The sequence below is a fragment of the Hippoglossus hippoglossus genome, chromosome 13 (assembly GCF_009819705.1).
Source record: "Hippoglossus hippoglossus isolate fHipHip1 chromosome 13, fHipHip1.pri, whole genome shotgun sequence".
In the NCBI taxonomy this organism is placed as follows: Eukaryota; Metazoa; Chordata; class Actinopteri; order Pleuronectiformes; family Pleuronectidae; genus Hippoglossus; species Hippoglossus hippoglossus.
Window position 1 is genome coordinate 10,829,691 of NC_047163.1, and position 20,778 is coordinate 10,850,468.

The 20,778-nt window shown below is 43.2% G+C and overlaps 2 protein-coding genes across 4 annotated transcripts in view; one reads left to right on the forward strand and one right to left on the reverse strand.

Moving 5' to 3' along the window:
• sipa1l3 (signal-induced proliferation-associated 1 like 3) overlaps positions 1-6,336 on the reverse strand; it is a 66,903-nt gene extending 60,567 nt beyond the window's left edge. The window contains exon 1 of the mRNA XM_034603522.1: positions 6,177-6,336. The gene's annotated coding sequence lies outside the window, so the exon portion shown is untranslated. The remainder of the gene's footprint in view (positions 1-6,176) is intronic.
• Positions 6,337-9,465: 3,129 nt separating this feature from the next.
• map3k10 (mitogen-activated protein kinase kinase kinase 10) overlaps positions 9,466-20,778 on the forward strand; it is a 33,427-nt gene continuing 22,114 nt past the window's right edge. For 2 of the 3 annotated variants that reach the window (XM_034603934.1, XM_034603935.1), the window contains exon 1: positions 9,466-12,267. In XM_034603934.1, coding sequence (XP_034459825.1) covers positions 11,265-12,267 — 1,003 coding nt within the window. In that variant the 5' untranslated portion in view covers positions 9,466-11,264. The remainder of the gene's footprint in view (positions 12,268-20,778) is intronic. The other variant, XM_034603936.1, reaches the window with a different exon arrangement.

Below are 20,778 nucleotides of genomic sequence, written 5' to 3' on the forward strand. Positions count from 1 at the left end.
GGTGCATGATTTGTGCTTCTATCAACAACATCTCTTTTAGCACAGCAATGAAACACCGTTTAACATCATCAGTCCCTTTTGAAAGAGGCATGGGCCAGAGAGAAACATTATAAAAGGAGGGGAAGTAACAGATAAGAGCTCCTAATGTTATGGAGATGAGCACATTCAGTGCTGTTCAGGGACTTAGCAGGACTATAGCCAGTAATCACAGCAGTTTCTTTACCTCTCGTGGCCTTGGATTCCGTGAGAATTCAGAAATAACCCTGTCAGAGCTGGTTTGCCAAAGGCTTGTCTGTGAAACTCTTCAAGTTCTCTTTTTCAGTAAACACAGATCTAGAATGGCACTTAATAGAGCACATACCTCTGGCCAGGCCCAACAGTCACCTCAGAGATATCAGTCCTCTAGATAAGCCTGATTTTCCCATCAAGCCCTATGAAATATTCAGGGTTTCTGCAGGTTAAAGTTAAAGTTTAAACTTTTTAAGACCCCAACGAATTAAACTTAAGATCTATGTCAATCACGACAGATATGAAGGTCTATCAGAGTATTAGCATAGTAGAGAATAACCCTCCATATGCTAAGTTATCTTGCCAACTACAGGCAGAGGCCATACGTATCCATAGTCTCTCCACAGCCAAGCGTGCCGCTTTAAATTCTGCCCTGGGTCAGTTATTCCATGTCGGTCATGTTTGCAGTTTTAATACAGCGTGCTAACATTTGTTAACTACAACATTATCCATGCTGCAAAAACATATCTTTTTAAAAGCTAATTATAAAGCATCACATTAAATAGACCCCATTAAATAGAGATTTTTGTGGAAATCTGTGAAAATGTCAAAAACATGCCATCTCACAAATCTTTAGTGGATTTTCCCTTTTGTCTACATCTTCACCAAAATTGAATAAGTTCTTTCTTGGCCAATGTACCATCCTTCAACCAAGTTTTGTGGAAATCCGTTCAGTGGTTATCCTGCTGACAAACAAACCAACGGCCAATAAACCAACGGACAAGGGTGAAAACATAACCTCCTTGGCAGAGGTAAATATTCATTTTTAACTCACCACCTGGTAGGGCTAACCACGTCCATTTGTAAATCTTCAGAGTGGCCTCCAATTTAAATTTCCATATGGACAGCCTTAAACGGGCCTGTATAAATCACTCTTTATGTGCTGCACTTTGTCAGGCTGTCTAAGAGCTTTGTACACAATGTATACATCTCCTGTAACCCTGTCAAGAGCTTAGTGTTAAGTCCAATAACCCTGTTTAAGTGTTTTGTGGATGGATGGTAAAGCTTTTTCCTCTCCCTCTCTCCCTCCGCTACCAAAGCTGACCAGGGGGAGGATGCAGGCGAAACCTGTGGCAAGAAAGACCTCCTCAACATCTGTGTTTATCCTCGAGCTAAAACCAACAGGCTATATTTACTCCAGTCAAACATACCCAGCACAGAGAGGAGGCAAGAGGAAAAAGATGTAGCCTAGATGTAGCCTTTGCTATGCCCGGGAGTCGCATTCTGTTTTATATCCAAACTAAGAAGATCAATGCAATGAGAATAACATACAGTAGAAAGAGTAGCACTGTTGGCCGCATAGACATTTGCACGCATGCACTGTGATTCTATGATTCATCCTCTTTCGTGATAAGAAAACCCAGATTGGTAAACAACACCTTGAGGGAATTTGACCTCTGGAGGAGTGAGAGGAGGAAAAAAAAACGACAATCTTGATAGATCAACTGCCTACATAGAAAATGTTTTATAGCTGCACAAAAGGCCATAAAGCAGAGACTCGTTTCAGATAACATGGTGAGCTCCTCTTTCTGTAAATCTCTGACCTCTTGACACCGTCATGCACGCTGACTTATGGATAAGACCCTCAAGGGAGGGGAATACATCAAACAGAGGGGGGACAGGGGGTTGTTATACTGTTGGTGGTCTAATGGCGTTTCATCTTAAACTGTACACCTGCACTCTGACTAATGCCCGTGAACGATGCAGGTCTACTGAATGCACATTCAACCTGTGTTTGCCCCATTAAACATTGTCAGACTCACAGGTAAATCTCTGTATGTATTGTATTCACAGTGTTTGGGTCTGCTCAACATTCATCAGGTTCATGAACAAACATCATCATATGACAGAATTACATAAAACTTCATTGCATAAGAAAATACTATTTCATTTTCAGTGCCTTCTGCAGGCACGCAGGTTCTCGCCCACACGTTGCACTCTCGGTTTCTGTTTTCCTCCTCCTCTGTCCACCTCATCAGACAAGTCTGGCTTTGTTTAAACATCAACAACATAGATTTTATGTTACGACGATATTCTGATCTGAATACGATGTCTGTAAATGTAGTCGATAATATTTCATTTAAAATATAATGTAATGCTTAATAAACTGGTATTATTTAAATTGTTGCTGTTTTTAAATATTGTTCAATGACTTTTTTTGTCCAATGTCATTGCCTTATGTAAAGCACTGAACCTATGAAGGTGCTGTTCAAACAAATTGCCTCGCCTTGCTTTGTCTATACACTACATTTTGTTTTCAGCCTTAAATAGATCTGTGTTCATTCTGTATAACATATAATATATAAGTGAGTTTTATTACTTTGCTACTGTCAATGTCCAGGGTGACAGTATATTCTCACGTAACATTGAACTACAATCGTTGAACCACACCTAAAACTAAAAAACGCCCGTTCATTAAAGTGAATGAATAACCCAACTGTAATCAAGCCTGGTTGGGAATAAGGCTGTGATGATCCATTTAGAATACCACTGATATGGGTGAACATGGCACCAGTGTTGGTTTATAAGGAGCATAACCCAAAGGCATGAGGCAACAGTAAACAGAGAGCAGCTCGAAATATTCTTCAATAAGAAATGAATGTCTGGAGAGCCGGCAGACGATGGCTCTTTCACTCAAGTTCAAGAAAATACTAAATGTTCACCCCCCTAAAAAACACACACGGAGCTGTCACTTTGCACCCTGACATAGACCAGATGGCATCCTTAGCCTTAGGTATCATCCTCCCTCTCTGTGGCCTATCAGGATACACCCAATAAGTTTGATGCATGTTGTTTGAACTGCTTGGATGTGTGTGTGTGTTCTTGCACACACAGCGAGAATACACAATTGTTCGTTTATATTAAGCTTTATTTAACTAAGACGCCTCCAAGGATTGAATCGAAACCTGGCATGGGAGACGTTTTGTTCTAAAATTACAAACAGCAGGAGGGCTGCCAAGGTGTCGCGGTTGAGGAAGGAGAACTTTAACCAGAGCTGGAGCCAAATCACCATCTTTGCTGTCATGAAAACAGGGTAAGAGACCTTCTTGGAAAACCCCTTCAGACGAATGAAGAATGAAGGAACAAGGGGGGGGATAAAGAGCTGATGAGTCACCCCCAACATGATATGACACAGTGATTCAACGATATGTTTACAGGTGAAATAACTCAGGTGGCCCATATTCACCTCTCTTTGAAGAGAGGATCCTTTGTTCCCACAGCTGTCTGCACTAAAACTACAGCATGAGTGGTAGAAAATATGAGATGCTCCTCAACATCACAGACTGTGAGCAACTGTCATCTGGTACCCAGAGGAGCCGACTACAAGCTGACTGCCGGAGGGGATTCACAGCGTGTGACAAGGGCTCCAGAGTTATGAAACTGGATTAGATAATCATAAATAATGTGATATCATAATAAAAAAGATCCAAACAGTCATGCCTATAAAGCGAATTTTCAGAAAATAAAATAATAAGTTAATCATCAAAATAGTTGCAGTGTGATATTTTCATTGCATCACAGTGATATTCATGCTATCTCTGGTAGGTTTGCTTCATCTCTTGGAATTCACAAGCTATTGTTGCTTCCAATAAATCCATCAAAAACAGCTTGCAGGGACGCACCGCTGCATTGACTGGTGTAACATGTCATTCTGAACGACACGTGTATTGCAAATGTTTTTAAACAGCAATCGATTTAAATTTAAAGGGTGGAGGCTTACAAAAGGCAAGAAAAATGTATATACAGTAAGTGTGTTTGTGACTCACGAGCGTAAAGTTTGTGTACAGTAACTTGACCTCAAAGACGGAGAACAGTGTATCTGATCCAAATATAACTGAGCATCTACACACTCAATAATTGGAGTGTGCTTTGGATTCTCCGCTGACAACGCAGTCCATAAACAGCCCATAAATTAGCTACTCTGCTTCATTCTGTTTTTAACGTTTTTAAACATCCATGTTAAGAATGTAAATTTCTTCATTTTCTCCAAACACACAGCGTCATATAACTGACTCTCTCAGGCTACTGCCCGGTTTTTGATAAGATGAAACCACGTCATTACTATTCAGCATGAACTTTACTGTTCAGAAATGTACTGGCTGGTCTCAAACCTGATTTGAAACAGAAGATCAAGTGCAGGATTTCCCCGATTGTAAAGCAAACAGTGGGCAGTGCCATGCTCAACAAATACTGTTGGAGGAATTGATAGATCACTGAGTGGGCCTACAGGGCACCGGCTGGGGGGGGACCCTGGACCAGAACCTCAGTATGATGTGACTGTTAATATTTTTTGTTGGAAAGTGAGTCAAATTACTATAGAGACTAAGAAAAGAGACACAAAATGACCACAAAGAGACGCAAATGGACCACAGAGAGACACAAGCAGGCAAAAAAAGGTGCGTCACGACAGCAAAGAGATGCAGAATGAGCTAATAGAGACACAACATGAACAAAAGGATATTAAAAAGCAACTAGAACAAGATAAAATGACCACAAGGGGATGCAGAATGATCACAACGGGACAAGAAACAACAATTGAGAAACAGGAAATGACCATAAAGAGACAGAAAGCCACAGAGAGACATCAAAAAAGCAAAACAGCCACAAAAGCACATAAAAACTACTAAAACAGCATCTCTTTGATTCTATGGCTCTTGCTCTTATATAGGAGGCATGGGGGGGGGGGCTTTTACATGCCTGTGCCCTGGAGCCCGATGTCTCACGTTATCCGCCCGTGGTTACAGGCGTGAAAGCGGTGGCATAAACAGGTTAAACTGTTATATACAGTCTATGGTTGGGACACTTGATCATTCTCAGATTATCCCTGGTGATGATTATTCCATTACTTCCAGACGGGAGACAACCCAGAGTAAATGATGCCCGGGATATGTGCAGCGCGGCCGTGCTCTGCTGCTCAGGCACGACCGATCCGTCATCCTGATCCTCGACGTGTCATTTCCTGAGGGCTGGGGAACACGGCAGCAACACGGGGGATCTCTGTGGAGGGGAGACGACACACCGAGGCATCATCACCTCCCCATTCAGAGCACGCACGCACGCACACACACACACTCTCTCTCACACACCTACACTCACCTACCTACTGTGCACTTGCAAATTCTGCGCGCTGTGCACACAGGTCTTTTGACAGCTCAACAGTCTCCATGCCCAAACATGCAGGGACACGACCAATCCTCCTTTTATCACCCGAGATTAAAACACGTTGCACAACCCACCACGTCAAACCGGTGCCATTCACAACTAATGCAAAACTCCCACCAACCAAAGAGACGTGTGCGTAAAACAGCCTCTCGTTCGGCTTCATTGTCAAAACAAATGTCCAGCCGAGGCAACTTCCGATTGCAGCACAACTACTCGAAATTCAAAGCTCGTCCAGGCTAACTAGCTGCGCTCCCAAACAAAGCTCCCATTGTCTGGAACTTGTAGTTTTACCGTGTTCTCTTGGCCCTCCCAACTGTGATTAACTCAGGTACGAAAGAACTACAACCCCGAAGTCTGCAGAGCACTGCTGGACATGCGCAGTGGAGCCCTGGCGACGAGGAAGGTTTGTGGAATATTTCGTGGCTAATGCATTTTTGCGGGTAGCGCCGTGTTTGAGGCTGTAAACCCACTCTGTTGAATGGCTGGGGGTCGGAGCGAGGCACGGGGCCGGGGAGAGGGGCTCCAGGTCGGGGAGAGGCGGCCGGCTGAGCCGTAGTAGCGCGGCGGCTCTCCGCAGTGAGTGAAGTTGGTCGGCTCGGCGGCTCCGGGTTCGCTCGCTAACGTTTTAGTTTCGCTCGTCACTTTTCGGCGCTTTTCTGAATCGCCCGCACTGTTCAAAGTAAAAGAGTTGACAGAAAACCCCCAGGAGCACACCCCCCGCTCACCTGACGCCGCTCCGCCGCCTCCGCTCGGCTCCTAATCCGTTAAATGAGTCCTCCAGGCACCAGGAAACCCTCGCTGACCGACGGTCGACTGGCCGCTGCTCACCGAGAGAGACGCTGCCGAGAATGTTCAACAGTCAACCGACACCACGGAGGAGCTGCGCCCGCTCGCACTGCGCATGCGCCGCTCCGCTTGGTGCATCCTACTGATAGTAACACACAGGGGGCAGCACAATACTACTACTACTACTACTACTACTGTGGACATGTATACAGTATATACACATACAGTGTATACACTACATACAGTATATACACTACATACACATACAGCATGTACACTACATACATATGTACCAAAACACAACATACACATATATACTCTGCATACACATACAGTATATACACTAAACATATATACATTATATACACTACATACATATATAATAAATACAGTACATATACATACAGTATTCACTATATACACCACACACACATACAGTACATACACTACATACATAAGTGATGAATGCCCAACATACACATACAGTACAAACACATACAGAATATATACCACATACACATATAGTGTATACACTACATACATATACAGTTTATATAGTAAATACAGTAAACACTCAATGGGAAGTTTATAAACTCATGCAGACCTGCTATAAATCCAACCTGCCTATTATCATGAAAGGTAAAAGTGATTAGGGTTCGTGTTAATGGTCCATCGGAGGCTGTGTATTTTGTTTCGCTGGGAGTTATATTGCGTAAGTGTTTCTATTATTTTGTCCACTGAATCTAAATCCTTGAGGCTAGGCTAAAGAACAGACCCTAGAACTTACAGTTCAACAGCACTTACAACAAAGCCAGAACATTTTAGACCTCATGAAGGAGGACTTTTGCGGGGTCAGGTTGCATTTGTTAAAGCTTGGTGTTGTACTGTGTGTAAATGGTTTACCTGATTATTTAAATTTTCTGCTGCTTTATACTTTTATTCCACTTTTGATATTTTGAGTTACTTCTCTGTTAATTTAAATTCAGATTAATAATATAAAATGCAATAGACATATTTTATATAAGAAAACGATTCTTGAGTATAAACAGATATGAGATTAGAGAAGCAATATATTTATCACGTTGTCTGATCAAACTTTATACTCCTTACAAATTAGTCAATAGCACAACCTTGTGGTCGGTATACATCATCAGTCCTCTGATGCCACCTAGTATCTCTCAAACTGAAACCATTGTATGTTACATTCAGATGTTTAGTTGATGTCAAAATGCACGACACAAACACATATCTTAAACCACTGTTTTGTTTTATTGTTCATTTGTTTAGATTTTTTGTTCAACCATGATTGTGTTACTCAGGATGCAGATACATAGGCAACATATGACATTTAAAACTTTGAAGCAGTCTTATTTTACAAGGAAAAACCTTTACTTAACATTAAATATAATTTTCTGGACAAAAGAGGTAAAAAAGAATTATATAAGATAAAGAGTTGTTTAAACAAAGAAATCAGTAACCTGGTGCAGGAAGAGTTCACAATTATCAAGGGAGTCTTTGCCAGATTATAGCAACATGGGGTCCGCACTAATCCAAATCAATTAAGAAAAGGGAAACCCACCAAGGCAGTGGCTCACTTGCTAGACAGAAAAGTTGCAGCCTTGACCTTCAGCTTAGGCCGCTGCCTTGTAAGAGTGTAATCAGCACAACTAACTGGAGCATTGGAGAGGAGAACAGAAATACAAAATGACTCAAACCAAAATGAGACCATAAAGAAATACGAAACCACCACAAGGAGAACTGGATTGTTGTAAAATGTTCCATGTGATGGTTTAAAGAAAGTAAGGTGTCCAAACAAAGAAGCAAAAATATCTATTAAAGAAAAAATGGACCAAAGAAGCAAAAAGTATTTCCGACCTTATAGGCCCTGCTCAGATACAGAAAACCTGGAGAACTAAGTATCAAATGATACCAACACAAAAAATTATAGGCCAATGAACCACATGTGGAAACTCTGTGACTCACCCATTAGACACCAGGGGTCAGTATAGCTTAAAATTTGATGGTAGTGAATACTATACTGTACATTGTCTGAATAACCCAGTGACTCATTCTATTGTAAATTGCATTCAAATCCTGACACTGGCTATTTTTTCCCATAAATGTACATATATAATAAAGTCAAGAAGACTATTATACTGTAACATGCTGCCCAGTTGCTACTCCAAGTTCTCCGTGTATTGTTTTCTTCCACACCAGTGTGTACATGACCATCGACCGTGTCATGTCGTAACAAATTTTTCATGAAATGCTGTCTTGTGTGCGAAATCAAAGAAATTATATTTCCCCCACTTTATGCTGTCCCTGCATTAAAGAAAGCTCCAGCTCCTTTAGGAGTAATAATTCAATGCAAATAAATCTAAATAAAGAACATTAGATTCACTATTCTTGACCTTTAGCAACTGACCACATGTGGAGGAAAAAAGAAGCATGTTCCAATGGTTATATAAAATATGGCTCTATTATAACATTTACATTTTAATGTATCCTTGCCTGCATGCTGCAAAGATGTAGCCTTAAGGTATGAAACATGAAATGAAGAAATAATGGTCTAAAATAAGATAATGCTCTTGAAATCTTATATATTTCCAAAATAAATAATATTCCTCATGGACAAGTGCAATGTACTATATTGTAGAATAAGTTGACTATATCTTATTTGATGTGATCAATAAATCATATTAACAAATCATAATTCATTTGTATATTATGTTTTACATTATTAATCTGCATTGGCAAATAATTAAAGCAATTGTGTAAAATATGCATCTGAAATGATATTGTAATGTAAGGGTAAAGTTCAAATTTATATATAGCTTAAATTAAACACAATTGTATTTCAAATTGTGAAGCTTAAAATTAAAGTACTTCAAATTTATATTCGAGTACTGTATTCGAGTAAATGTACTTGATTACCTCCCATCACTGCTTACCATTTTCCTTCGTATTACTTTTATTATTTTTATAATGCTAGTTACATCAGCTCCCAGGATGATGTAGGTCAGCAGGCGATACCCTCGACACTACATTTCCCACAATGCACCAGCGCGGTCTCAGCGTTTCGTCCTGTCTCCGCCCTTCGCACTGATCTGCACACACTCACTGGGCGGAAGTGGGAAGACGAGCCCGTTCACCTCCACCATCCACATTATTCGTACATCGACGAAAGCTGCAGCCCTCGCTCGCACGCGTCATGTGAACCGAGCACCGGCGTGTTTGGATGCGGAGTCAGCCCCACACACACTGACAGCTCGGTAATGTCACGCCTCACGGGAGGAGGAAGAGCCTGTTTGGATGCGATGGAGCCGCGGACAGCTGGCTGAACAGCGGCCGCAGCGCAGGGACAACCCGGAGAGGTTCATGTGACGCCGGATCGGGATACTGTCGCTTGGTTTCGGCCCGTTCTGGTCCTTGTTACTCGGATGCAACCACACGCCCGTGCGATGATATCGGCGGATGTCTCTGCTGTCAGAGTCCAGGTTCGGTTATTATAGTAAATGCAAAGTGTTAGAATAAACAAAGCTGTTGTGGTGGAGGACGCAAACTGGGACTGGATACTACAACTATAGCCTATAAATAACGTTATTGTTATTATTATGGGGTGTCGACCCATTGATAAAGACGACATGGAAATGGAGTGGATCTCTTCTTCATCGCATTATTACACTGTAATGCTGCTGCAGCGATGCCTCCATGCAAACCTTCACTGACTATATTCTCCGCCTTATTTACACCGTGCGACTGTTTCTGTAGTGGACATTTACACCTTCTCCTGCACGATTGATTGATTGATTGATTGATTGATTGATTGATTGATTGATTGGTTGGTGATCTGAAACTACAGTGCGTGCAGGGAGAGCAACAGGATAATAAGCAGAACTGGCAGCATCCCTTCACCACTGCACAACAGTTTCTCCTCCGGTCCAGGACCCGTCTCCATCTCAGATGTAGCCCGGCAGAGGCGACTGAAGCAGGCCGCTGCACACACACACGCAGGCGGGTAAGCTGTGCTCAGACCCGGCTGGATGCTGGACGAGGTGCCCCTTTGCAGCTCTGTAGCGCCGGATACCTGCCGCCCTGCCTGCGCCTGCTTTCTCTAATTCAACCCCCAGCTGTCTTAAAATGGACGGGGCCTTTTGGTAGAGACTATTCGGGGACGCTGAACCGGCTCCGTGCATGCAGAATTTAGCCCGGACCGGCTCGGGCTCGTCGGGATGTAGGGCGAGCATCCGCGGATGTTTCCAAACGCAATATATAGAGGAGGAAAAACAGCTCATATTCACCGAGATGGCAGGCGGGGGAGGTGCGTCTACTCCGGGCTGGATGAGAAATAATGAGGACCCTTGCTCAGAGGATTTCACCCAGCTCACACACAGACTGCTGTTTTTATTGGCCCCATAAATAGTCTATATTCCATACTAAGATTAATCCTACGATCAGCTGTCTGAGTGTCTCTATGGCTCTCAGAGTCAAGACACACTAGTTTTCAGTGGGATGAGGTTGTGTGTCATTTAGACTAAGAGGTTCAAAGATTTAGCTTTTGTTAAATTCCTAGTAATGAAGGGAATCCATAATAAGTATGCAACTGTTTTTTTAACTCTGGATTTGTCTCTGTGATCAGGACCTCTTCACACTGACGGTTTCTTTCCAAAGGATTTCACCGGACCTGCTACTTCTTAGATAAACACATATTCACATCTACTGTGAGAGCAGCTTTTTAAAGGACTCCATCGTGGAAACAATCAATGAGGTTACACTCATAGATCTGCTCTGCTCAGTCATTGTTTGACCTGATGTACATTGTCCCTAAATGAACTTGCCTTTGGGGATACATGTTACTTACACACTGCATAGCAACAGCACAGAAGCAACCAGTGACAGGATTTGGCACAGTTTCAGCAGAGAGATGTGGTGATGGGGGGGGAGCAGTTTCAGCTCTCTGATCCTCTGATCCCCTCTCCCCCCCCGCTGGTGGTCCAGGACACCTCGTCTCAGTCAATGGGCTCTGTATGGATTTTGTGCCTAAGTTGACAGTGGACAGGCCGACAGCGTCAAAGAGCAGCCAGGCCGCCATGAACCCATACGGCAGAGCGAGCAGCACAGCAGCCCCCCTGTCCTGCACCAGCTGTGGGGGCTCCTGCTCCCCACCTCCCCCCAGCCTAATCCCGCCTGGGCCCCCCTCTACTACCTCCTCCCCATCCTTCATGACCCTGAATATGACCCCTCCACCGCCAATGTGTCCGGCTCCAGTTGTCCAGGTGGAGAACGGCAGCAGCTGGAACTCCTCCACCATCTCTTCGTCTGGCTCCCCAGACTCCCACCCTGGTCACCGTTGTGGAGCCAACAACCCCAACGCCTACTGGACGGCAGTGTTTGACTATGAGGCCACAGCAGATGAGGAGTTAACCCTGCGACGTGGGGACCTCCTTGAGGTTCTCTCTAAAGACTCCAAAGTGTCTGGGGACGAGGGTTGGTGGACAGGTAAGATCCAGGACAAGGTGGGTATCTTTCCAAGCAACTACGTCACGAAAGGGGACGCTGCCAGCTACCAGCAGCTGACCGCAGGTGGGCTGGTGGCAGGTGGGGTGGGGGAATGCCCCTTGGAAGTAGACTTCTCAGAACTGCACCTGGAGGAGGTGATAGGAGCTGGTGGATTTGGGAAAGTATACAAAGGAGTGTGGCGAGGAGAGGAAGTGGCTGTAAAGGCTGCTAGGCAAGACCCTGATGAGGATATCAGTGTCACAGCCGAGAGCGTGCGCCAGGAGGCCCGGCTGTTCTGGATGCTCCGGCACCCCAACATTATTTCATTGCGTGGTGTCTGCCTGGGGGAGCCCAACCTGTGCCTAGTGATGGAGTACGCCAGAGGAGGGGCTCTGAACCGGGCCCTGGCTGGAAAGAAGGTTCCTCCGAGGGTTCTGGTGAACTGGGCGGTCCAGATTGCCACAGGGATGGACTACCTGCACAACCAGGCATTCGTACCTATCATCCACAGAGACCTGAAGTCCAGCAATAGTAAGTACTGCAAACAAGTGTCATTTACCTTCTCTGTAAAGAAGTAATATACGTTATAATGTGCCATTGTTAAAGTTGTATAATGTTTATTTATAAGGTCAAGGGTCAGAAATATTTTCAATTGTACCCACCTTCAGTTCTTAGCAGAGGGACCTTGGATGGGACATTTTCAGGAGTTCTCAGCCATATCTCACGGTTTTCATCAGTTGTCATAAGATGCTTAAGTTGTTATCACATGACTGACATGACTGCAGGTGGTAGCATTTGGGTGGGAGATTGAAACTCTGTTTTTCACCTGACCCCAATGTACCAGAAGGAGTACTAAAATTAGGTGTAGGGTACAAAGCTGTTGTGGTGGAAGATGCAAACTAGGACTGGATACTACAACTATAGCCTATAAATAATACATATACTCTGTGGATATGTAATATTGACCGAAATATGACAAAAACTATTCAGCAAAACACTAAATACAGATGTAGTGTCCAAGTTGTGGTATTTTCTTAAGATATAATAACTGAGAATATTGATGGCACTCTCAGCTCCTATAAGCATGGTAAAGATGAAGCTAAAACCTAGTATGGGACGGATTATTGTGGAGTCTTACGATTTCTCTTTACCTTCTGGACAGTCAGACAAGCTGTTACCAAAGATGAACTTACTATCTGGCTGTAACTACATATTCACCACACAGATGTTGACGTGGTATCGATGTTTATATACAACAATTGGCAAGAAAGAGATTCGTTATCTCACAACCTATCATTTAAATGGAAAATTCTTAGCACAGATGAATAATTTATGGTATTTAAGATTATGAGAGAAAATTCAGATAAGAAATTTACCTTCTACAAGTAATAAATGTGTTTATAAACAGTTGTAAAAAGTGCAATATGTTGCTGTATTGAATAATTGTCCTACTTAAGATATGGAGCTGTTTGCGGTCTAGAGGCTTGATGTGTGGTCACAGTTATTACTTTGTTAATTCAGTGACTGCCAGATACAGTATGACAGATAAGTGGGTATAAATGTAAAAACGTTAACTAATGACTTTATAAAACATATTGTCATTGAATTCCAGGGCACAAAGTGAAGGTTTAGGACTCCAGCTGCTACTTAAATTGAACACAGCGGGTATGGCTTCAGTCCTGGAGAGCTGGTCCATCTCTGCCATCTTTTACCCAGTCATCCCTTTCTCTGCACCTCCTCCTGCCTCTCCTCCTCCTCCTCCTCCTCCTCCTTGTCTTCCTCCTCCTCTTCGTCCTCAAGGAGAGCAGTTCTGCTCTGCAACTCACTGTGCTATTTTTGGTCCTTTGTGCTACTTGCTGTTTAAAGACGCAGTTGCAGTTGTTGGTGCATCAAAGAAGTAATACACAGTGAGCATCTTAAGTGCATTTGTGTATGCTTGTGTGTGCAGGTCAGACTGTGTGTTTATTCCCACTGACATTAGTGATGGGGGGAGGGAGTGTTCAAATATGGGTGGAGTGTTGCAGGGATGCTGCCTAAAGGCCTTTTTTAAAAGAGGGAGACAGCCGAAGTGAGTGGAGCTTAAACACACTTGCAGCTGATCTGCTGAAATGTCTCCTAATCTTCAGCCTCTCTCTGTCTTCTTGAGTCTCCCACTTTTCAAACGTGCACACCCAGCTCCCATCGCCTCCCTGTGCGGCTCTCACTGTAACGATGAGCGATCAGATGCGTATTGGATGGCAGAGCCTTGGCAACAACACCACAACGCTGCCTTACCATGGTGACATGGGCACTGCTTCTGTGTCACTGAGTCATACAGCTGCTAGCCGCTGTCAGCTGCTGCGCAAAATGTCAGTCCCCCAATTTAGAGTATTGTCTGTGTGAAAATAGCAGCTGAGGAAATGCAGGAAGGCTTCAGGAAGGGGTTCGGACCCTGTGTTCCCCCTGAACCATAAATCTTACTGAAAATGTGTGGGTGCTAATCGTTAAGTACGCGATCATATGACTCACACTCACACTGAGGGATGTTTGCATTAGCCTGGCGATGCCCAGGAGGAGGAAGCATCAGAGGAAAGTGAGACAGAGGAGAGAAGTAGCGAGTGAAAGGATTGTGAGAATAACAGGGTGAAGAATAGATCAGGTTGTCGGGAGAAAATAGGCTCGGGGAGCAGAGAGAGTGGAGATGTATGAAGCCAGAGAGGAGACTGATGGGAAAGAACAAGAGAAGCAGAGCGTGGGGGATAAACAGCGGTTCATCTCAGTTTAGGATTACACCTCAGCTCATTGTCCAGGTGCGCTGGTCTCAGGTGTCCTCTTCAAACTGCCGACCACTTGGCATCAGTGCGGTTACAGAGCAGGCCCCCAAGCTCCTCCTCTGTCTTCCATCAGCCGGCTCCTTCGCTCAGTAAACAGCCTGCAATGTCCCACTAAGAAATTCATCGCGGCAAAACGTGACACTGCTGCTCTCACAGTGAGCATGTGTTTGAAGCTTTTACAAACATTTCTACAACTCAGTAGTTTTATTTTTAACTTGGCTCAGACGCTTTCTTCTAAATTTATCCCATCCCCGGTTGACGTTTTTCAAGGTGTGTCTGCGGTGAGCACGTGTGACTCTGTGTTTTAACCTGCTGAGTGTTACTCACAGCGGCGAGTGACTGAGGCAGTTTGTTCACGGGGAATAATCTGATTACGATGACCTCCTTAGAGTGATGTCACAGCATGTTTGTGGATTGGCAGGTCACTGCCCCCGTGGACATGCCTCACCTGTCACTCTGATCTGGATCAGCCTCCAGTTTCTCAAAGCATAGGGCACTGGTTGTCCTCGATGGCTCATTTGACACATGGATTAAAGCTACCAGAGCGGATCACTGTAGACATAAACAGATACGGTGTAGTGATATGAGGGCGAGACAAGGCCCTGCCATTGTCATCATGATTAATCTGATTGATCAATCACAGAGCTGGTGAATTAAAGTCAGAGTTGACATTAGTGTTTGTTTGATCAGCGAACGCAAGATTTCCGTTTATTGTCATGAAATACTATGAAGACATTTGAGAAGATGAAACCAATAGATTTATTTTGCTTTTCAGCTAATCAACATATTTTTAGAGGTTGACAGATTTGGGGTAACGTTAATAACCCATCCATCTATGATCTATACCACTCTATCCTCTTTAAGGGTCGGGGGCGGGGGACAGGTCGCCAGCGTATCACAAGATACAGAGACAAACAATCATTCACACTCGCATTCACACCTAGAAACCTCAATCTGCATGTATTTGGACTGTGGGAGGAATACAGAGTACCCAGAGAAAACCTAAACAGACATAGGGAGAACATACCATAATAGCCCGATAGCCTAAATGATATATTTTCATAACTTTAAGAATGCTTAACAATTATTTACCGACAATTAAATATCCTCAAGTGAGTTATATAGTTGAATAAAGGAATGTAATCAACTTATTTGCAGCCATTCTCCAAATAATTAACACTCAATTTGGAAACTCAACATTTCCTTTGAAAGCACCAAGAGTCATCGTGATAAGTGGCTTTGTTTGTATTTCTCACCTGAAATATTTCTGCCTGTAGTCATCCATGACTCAGCGCCACTTGGGAAAGTTTATGACTGGTTACTTATTTGTTTGAGCATTTTAACTTTACACTGCACAGTGACATGGATGACGGGGATCTGTGAAAAGCGAATGACCTGTGACAAAGGTCTTAGCGGCGGGTCCTGTGACTGGTTATTTATGAATCAGTGGATTTAGTTTCATCTTACAGATCACACAGTTAATGATCAATTAAAATTCCAACTTTAATCAGGAATAAGTTGTGTAGTTGCAACAAATCAAACACAGACATCACTTTGAGCTGAACAGGTCTTTCCTGAGCTTGAAAACAGCAGTCGTCCAAACAGCCTCAAGTCAAGGTTGTTGATGTTTTTCTGGATCTTTCAACCCTGTCGCACATTCCTCATTGTGGTCTAATGATTTACCTTTAAATCAACACAAAGGAGACGTCTACAGCTTCATGGCAGCTCAGAAAAACAAAGTAAGATTAAAAGCAGGAGAAGAAGCGAGTAAGTGGACCTTGAGTGGACACATCTATTTAATATCCTCGGCCAGGACTTTAAAACCGAGTCATGTTTCCTTTAAATTCTCTGAGAGTCATTGACGCTTCATGTGGCGCTCTGCAGAGGCGGAGTGTCGGCTGCAGGTAAGACAATCCAGGTGAGCCGATCACCTGTTGCCAACAACAACCAAACCGCCCATATCTGAACCTGTAGCCTGACACTGACTCACTTTGGACATCCATGTACATACAACATATAACCAATGTTTGTCGTGTTATTCAGTTATTAGTTATTAAAACAAAGCAATGTCGATGTTTGAGGTAGTGTTATTGTCCAAGATGAAGGTTTCTGTGAGGTTAATGGTGAATGCAGAGGCTAATAGACCCACACAATAAAGACTGAGTGAGGTTGACATTATCTGCTGCTTCAAATGGAAGCCATGTTTACACAGTCAACACTCATCGGAATAGTGGGAGCCATGTATCTCGAAGCAGGCTCGCCAAGTGTGCCACAAACTCCCAGTGTTGAAATGACAAAGCAAGAAAAGACAAATTAATTTAGTGAAACTATCATTTATTAGGCCTTCTTTGTAGTTTCTGTTCGTCGACTTGTGAAAGTTGTGACCATGACATCAGCGACAGCGTTGCGAGTGGCGTAATAGCTACTTAACAGATTAGCAAGGCGAGATATGGTCATATAGTGGCTGTCGCTGAAAAGCCTGCGTCTGGCCGTTCGTGTGAGAATCTAAGAGTGAGTCTGTTGAGGAAAGGATTAGAGCGGTGGCCAGTGCTGGCTGCTAATCCCCCAGAGAGACGGAGCGGTGGAGGCCGAGACTGTGACTAACTGGACTAGTGCGAGCTAGCAATGGGAGCAATGGGGCACGAATAGAGGAGAAGAGACCAGTATCATGTATTTGAGGAATGATATTTATGGACATGACTTTTGCAGGCGTCATTTTCTATTGATTAAGGTTAATTAGTAGGTTTCATTCTTCGGTGAACTCTGCCTTTAAGAAACATTGATAAAGCAGCTGGACTGTATGTTCATGATGCTTTGTTCAGTTCTGACAATTCAGCAACTCTGGTCTCATACTTTCTGCCTCTCTCCTGTGGTGAAGGCTCCTCTTCAACTGTGACAAATTTGAACGATGACAGACAGTATTAACTCTGTTTCTGTTCTGTCTATGTGATACCCTCCTCTTCTTCACCTCTCCAGTAGATCTCTCTCTGTTGGCATCTCCTCTCCCCTCCTGTTCTGTTCATCAGAGCGAGGCAGTCACCCCATGTCAACAAAATTAACTAAATCCTTCTTGAATGTGATGATTAGACCATCAACATATTCTATTCATTATTTTATTGTCTACAGATTATTATAACACACTAAGCAATATCCGCTTTTACAAATGCAAACCATCGGTTGTACGACCTGAATGACAGATGAATAGGTGCCTTGGACACTCAGGCTTTACGACGCCATTAGCAATTTATTTTTTCACATCACTGAGTCATTTTTAGGAGGAAATGGTTACAGGAAATGGTTACAGTTATTCTATGTGAAGCTTTAAGAAAAGAGGATTGGATTAAAGGAAAACATGATTTCTGTGTTTTATTGGAGGCCTTTTCAAGCCCGGTGCATGTGCAGTGAGTGCGTACTGTAGGCCTGAGTGCGTATGGAGGTTGGACAGCAGGACATGCAGGCGCTAGGGCAGAGAACTCACACTCCTACTAACACACGCATATACACACACAGAGACACACAGTCATGCTAACGCTGCAACAGAGCAACAATGACCCCATTCTCACACAGCAGCCCAAGACAGAGCGAGAGCAGGGCGCACAATGGCAGGAGTCACTGCAGGGGGGATCGGGGGGGCTGAGGGATGGGAGATATAGAGGCAGTGAGGGGCGACTGTAGGCTGTGAATGACAGAGCGACGGATGGAAGCAAGGCAGGATGGGTATAGAGGAGGAGGGAATGCGCTGGCTGCAGAGAAACCCCTGGAGGCTCGGCTAGGAGAGGGAATGGAGAGATGGATGGGGGAGGGAGGGAGGAAGGGAGGAAGGGATAGGGAGAAGTGTAAGGCAAGTTTGATTGGAGGTCAAACCATTCTTCTTTCTCAGCTACAGATTAAGGTTAACATCCATGATGGAGTGTCGGCTGCACTTTCACTATCTGTGTCTGTCTGTGCTGAAGGCCTCATTACACCGATAGTGTCAAGTACACATATATAACAGTTATAACCATATGAAGACCACCACGTGTAATAAGTAATAATCTGATCACTATACACTATTTTGCTGATGTCAACCTCAGTTATTATTTAGTGTAGTGTATATAATATTCCTGCATGGTCTTGTGCCCATCTTAAAATTCAGCTCAGGTTTAGTATTATCACACATCCTGAGGAACTCTTTAGAAATTACGGACTAAATCATCATATGATGAGCAATAAAGCAAGACATGATGAAATGTTAGCATGCTAAAGTAAGATAATAAACATTATACCTGCTGAAGATTAGTGTGTTGCCGGAGTCCCTGTGAGATTGTTATCATGCTGACAGTAGGATTTGGCTCAAAGTCCATCGTCACAGAGCTGCTCGTGTGGCTGCACAAATCTTTCCCAGAATGCAGCGATTAGAAAAGCAAAAACCATAGAGCAGTACTATTTAATGTTTTTCTGGGAGTGATTTGTTGTATTTTGTATTTATTCAAAAAAGACTTCTCATGTCATTTTGAGATTCAGACTCTCTCCTGCTGCTCCGACAGCTTCAAATATCAAAATTCAGGTTTTGGTGTCACTCCCCCATCGACAATTCTCCAGTACTTAATTTAAGACTCACAGTTTTATTCTAACAGCTGCCTCAATAGACCAGAATCATATGCTGCCTCTAGACATAATATACAGTACAGTACATTACATTGAGTAAGGGCTGATCTGACTGTTTCTTGACTTGTTATCTCCATTTACTTACAAGCTGCACCCATGATAAAGTGTAGCCGGCTTTCTGGAAGGTTATCAAAAGATATTCGGGGAAATGGAGAAAACCAGTTACTGCAGTTAACTCAGCCATGTCGGTGCAGGTGGAAGGGACATTGCAGTACTTGATCAGAACTCCAGTTTATCAGAGGGAGGATTGTCCGACGGCCTTTGGACTGTGCCCGCTGCTCGGGCGGCGTGTGAACTCAGCCACACCGCTAACAGATGTCTGAATCACCTCGCTGACAAAAACAGAAACGCTGCTGATGTTCCGTCTGTCTCAGTGAGCGACAGCTGCAGTGACACCCGTCAATGGCTTGGCTGCATGATAATGAATACACTTGCACGTGCCTACACACACACACACACACACACACACACACACACACACACACACACACAATGACAATTTTCTCCAGTAGTCAATAAAAAGTTGATTTGAGGCCAGTCAACAGTAATGACTTCCCCCTCTGTTTACTGCTGTGCAGCATGTTGTTGTATTTAATGAATCTCATACAGCTTAGCAACAGTTCGAGTTATAAACACAACACATTGATGTAGATTTGCAACATACACACCAGATATATATACATGGACACCAGTATTTTGATGTCAACCAGATGAAGCCATGAGAACAGCATTTTGTGATTAACCTGAAACGGGTCAACTCATTAAGACATGATGGGTATTCCGACCTTAGTCATATAATGTAGACATGTATACGTCTTAATTGCATTATAATGTCCTATTGCAGTTTTCACACCATTTTGCGACATTAACATATGACCGCTACCAGCTGCTTGACGACACATGCGCTGGATCCAAGTGTAAACAAGTTGTAGGACGTGAAGATTATAATCAAAATAATGTCTCATTCAGAATAAGGTCAATAGTTGGGATATGTCTGTCCATGTAAACATAGTCTTCTTCAGATAACTGTTCAGATGTTCATTAATGTTTTATCACATTTATCAGTGGTCGATAATAACTGATTGGATTTACTCAAGTACTGTACTCACAACTTTGAGGTACTTATACTTTACTTTACTAAGTATTTCCATTTTATGATTCTTGTTACTTTTACCCCACAACATTTGAGTTGAGTTAATTTGCATATTCAGATTAATAATTTGTAATACAATCAACAAGTATTATGATTGTGATGATTCTTATGGGTTCAGATGAGGCTTTCTGATCCCCAGGGGAGTATTTGACAAACCACTCATCAGTAAATAAAGTCATTACTTTTATTTTGTAATTATAATAGTCAAAGGGAGGTGGGGTAAGAGAGTATGTGCTCAGAGGCTCTATCTCACAATGTTAAGTAAAATGAATAAAAGCTCCCGGGTCCACCCAGTTAACTGAATCACACAGAATGTAACAGGGTCGTGCCTGGGTCATGACCCCCCCCCCCTCCATAAAATTTCATAGAAATTTGTTCAGTTGTTTTTGAGTAATCCTGCAGACAGACCCTCAATGAAAACATAACCTC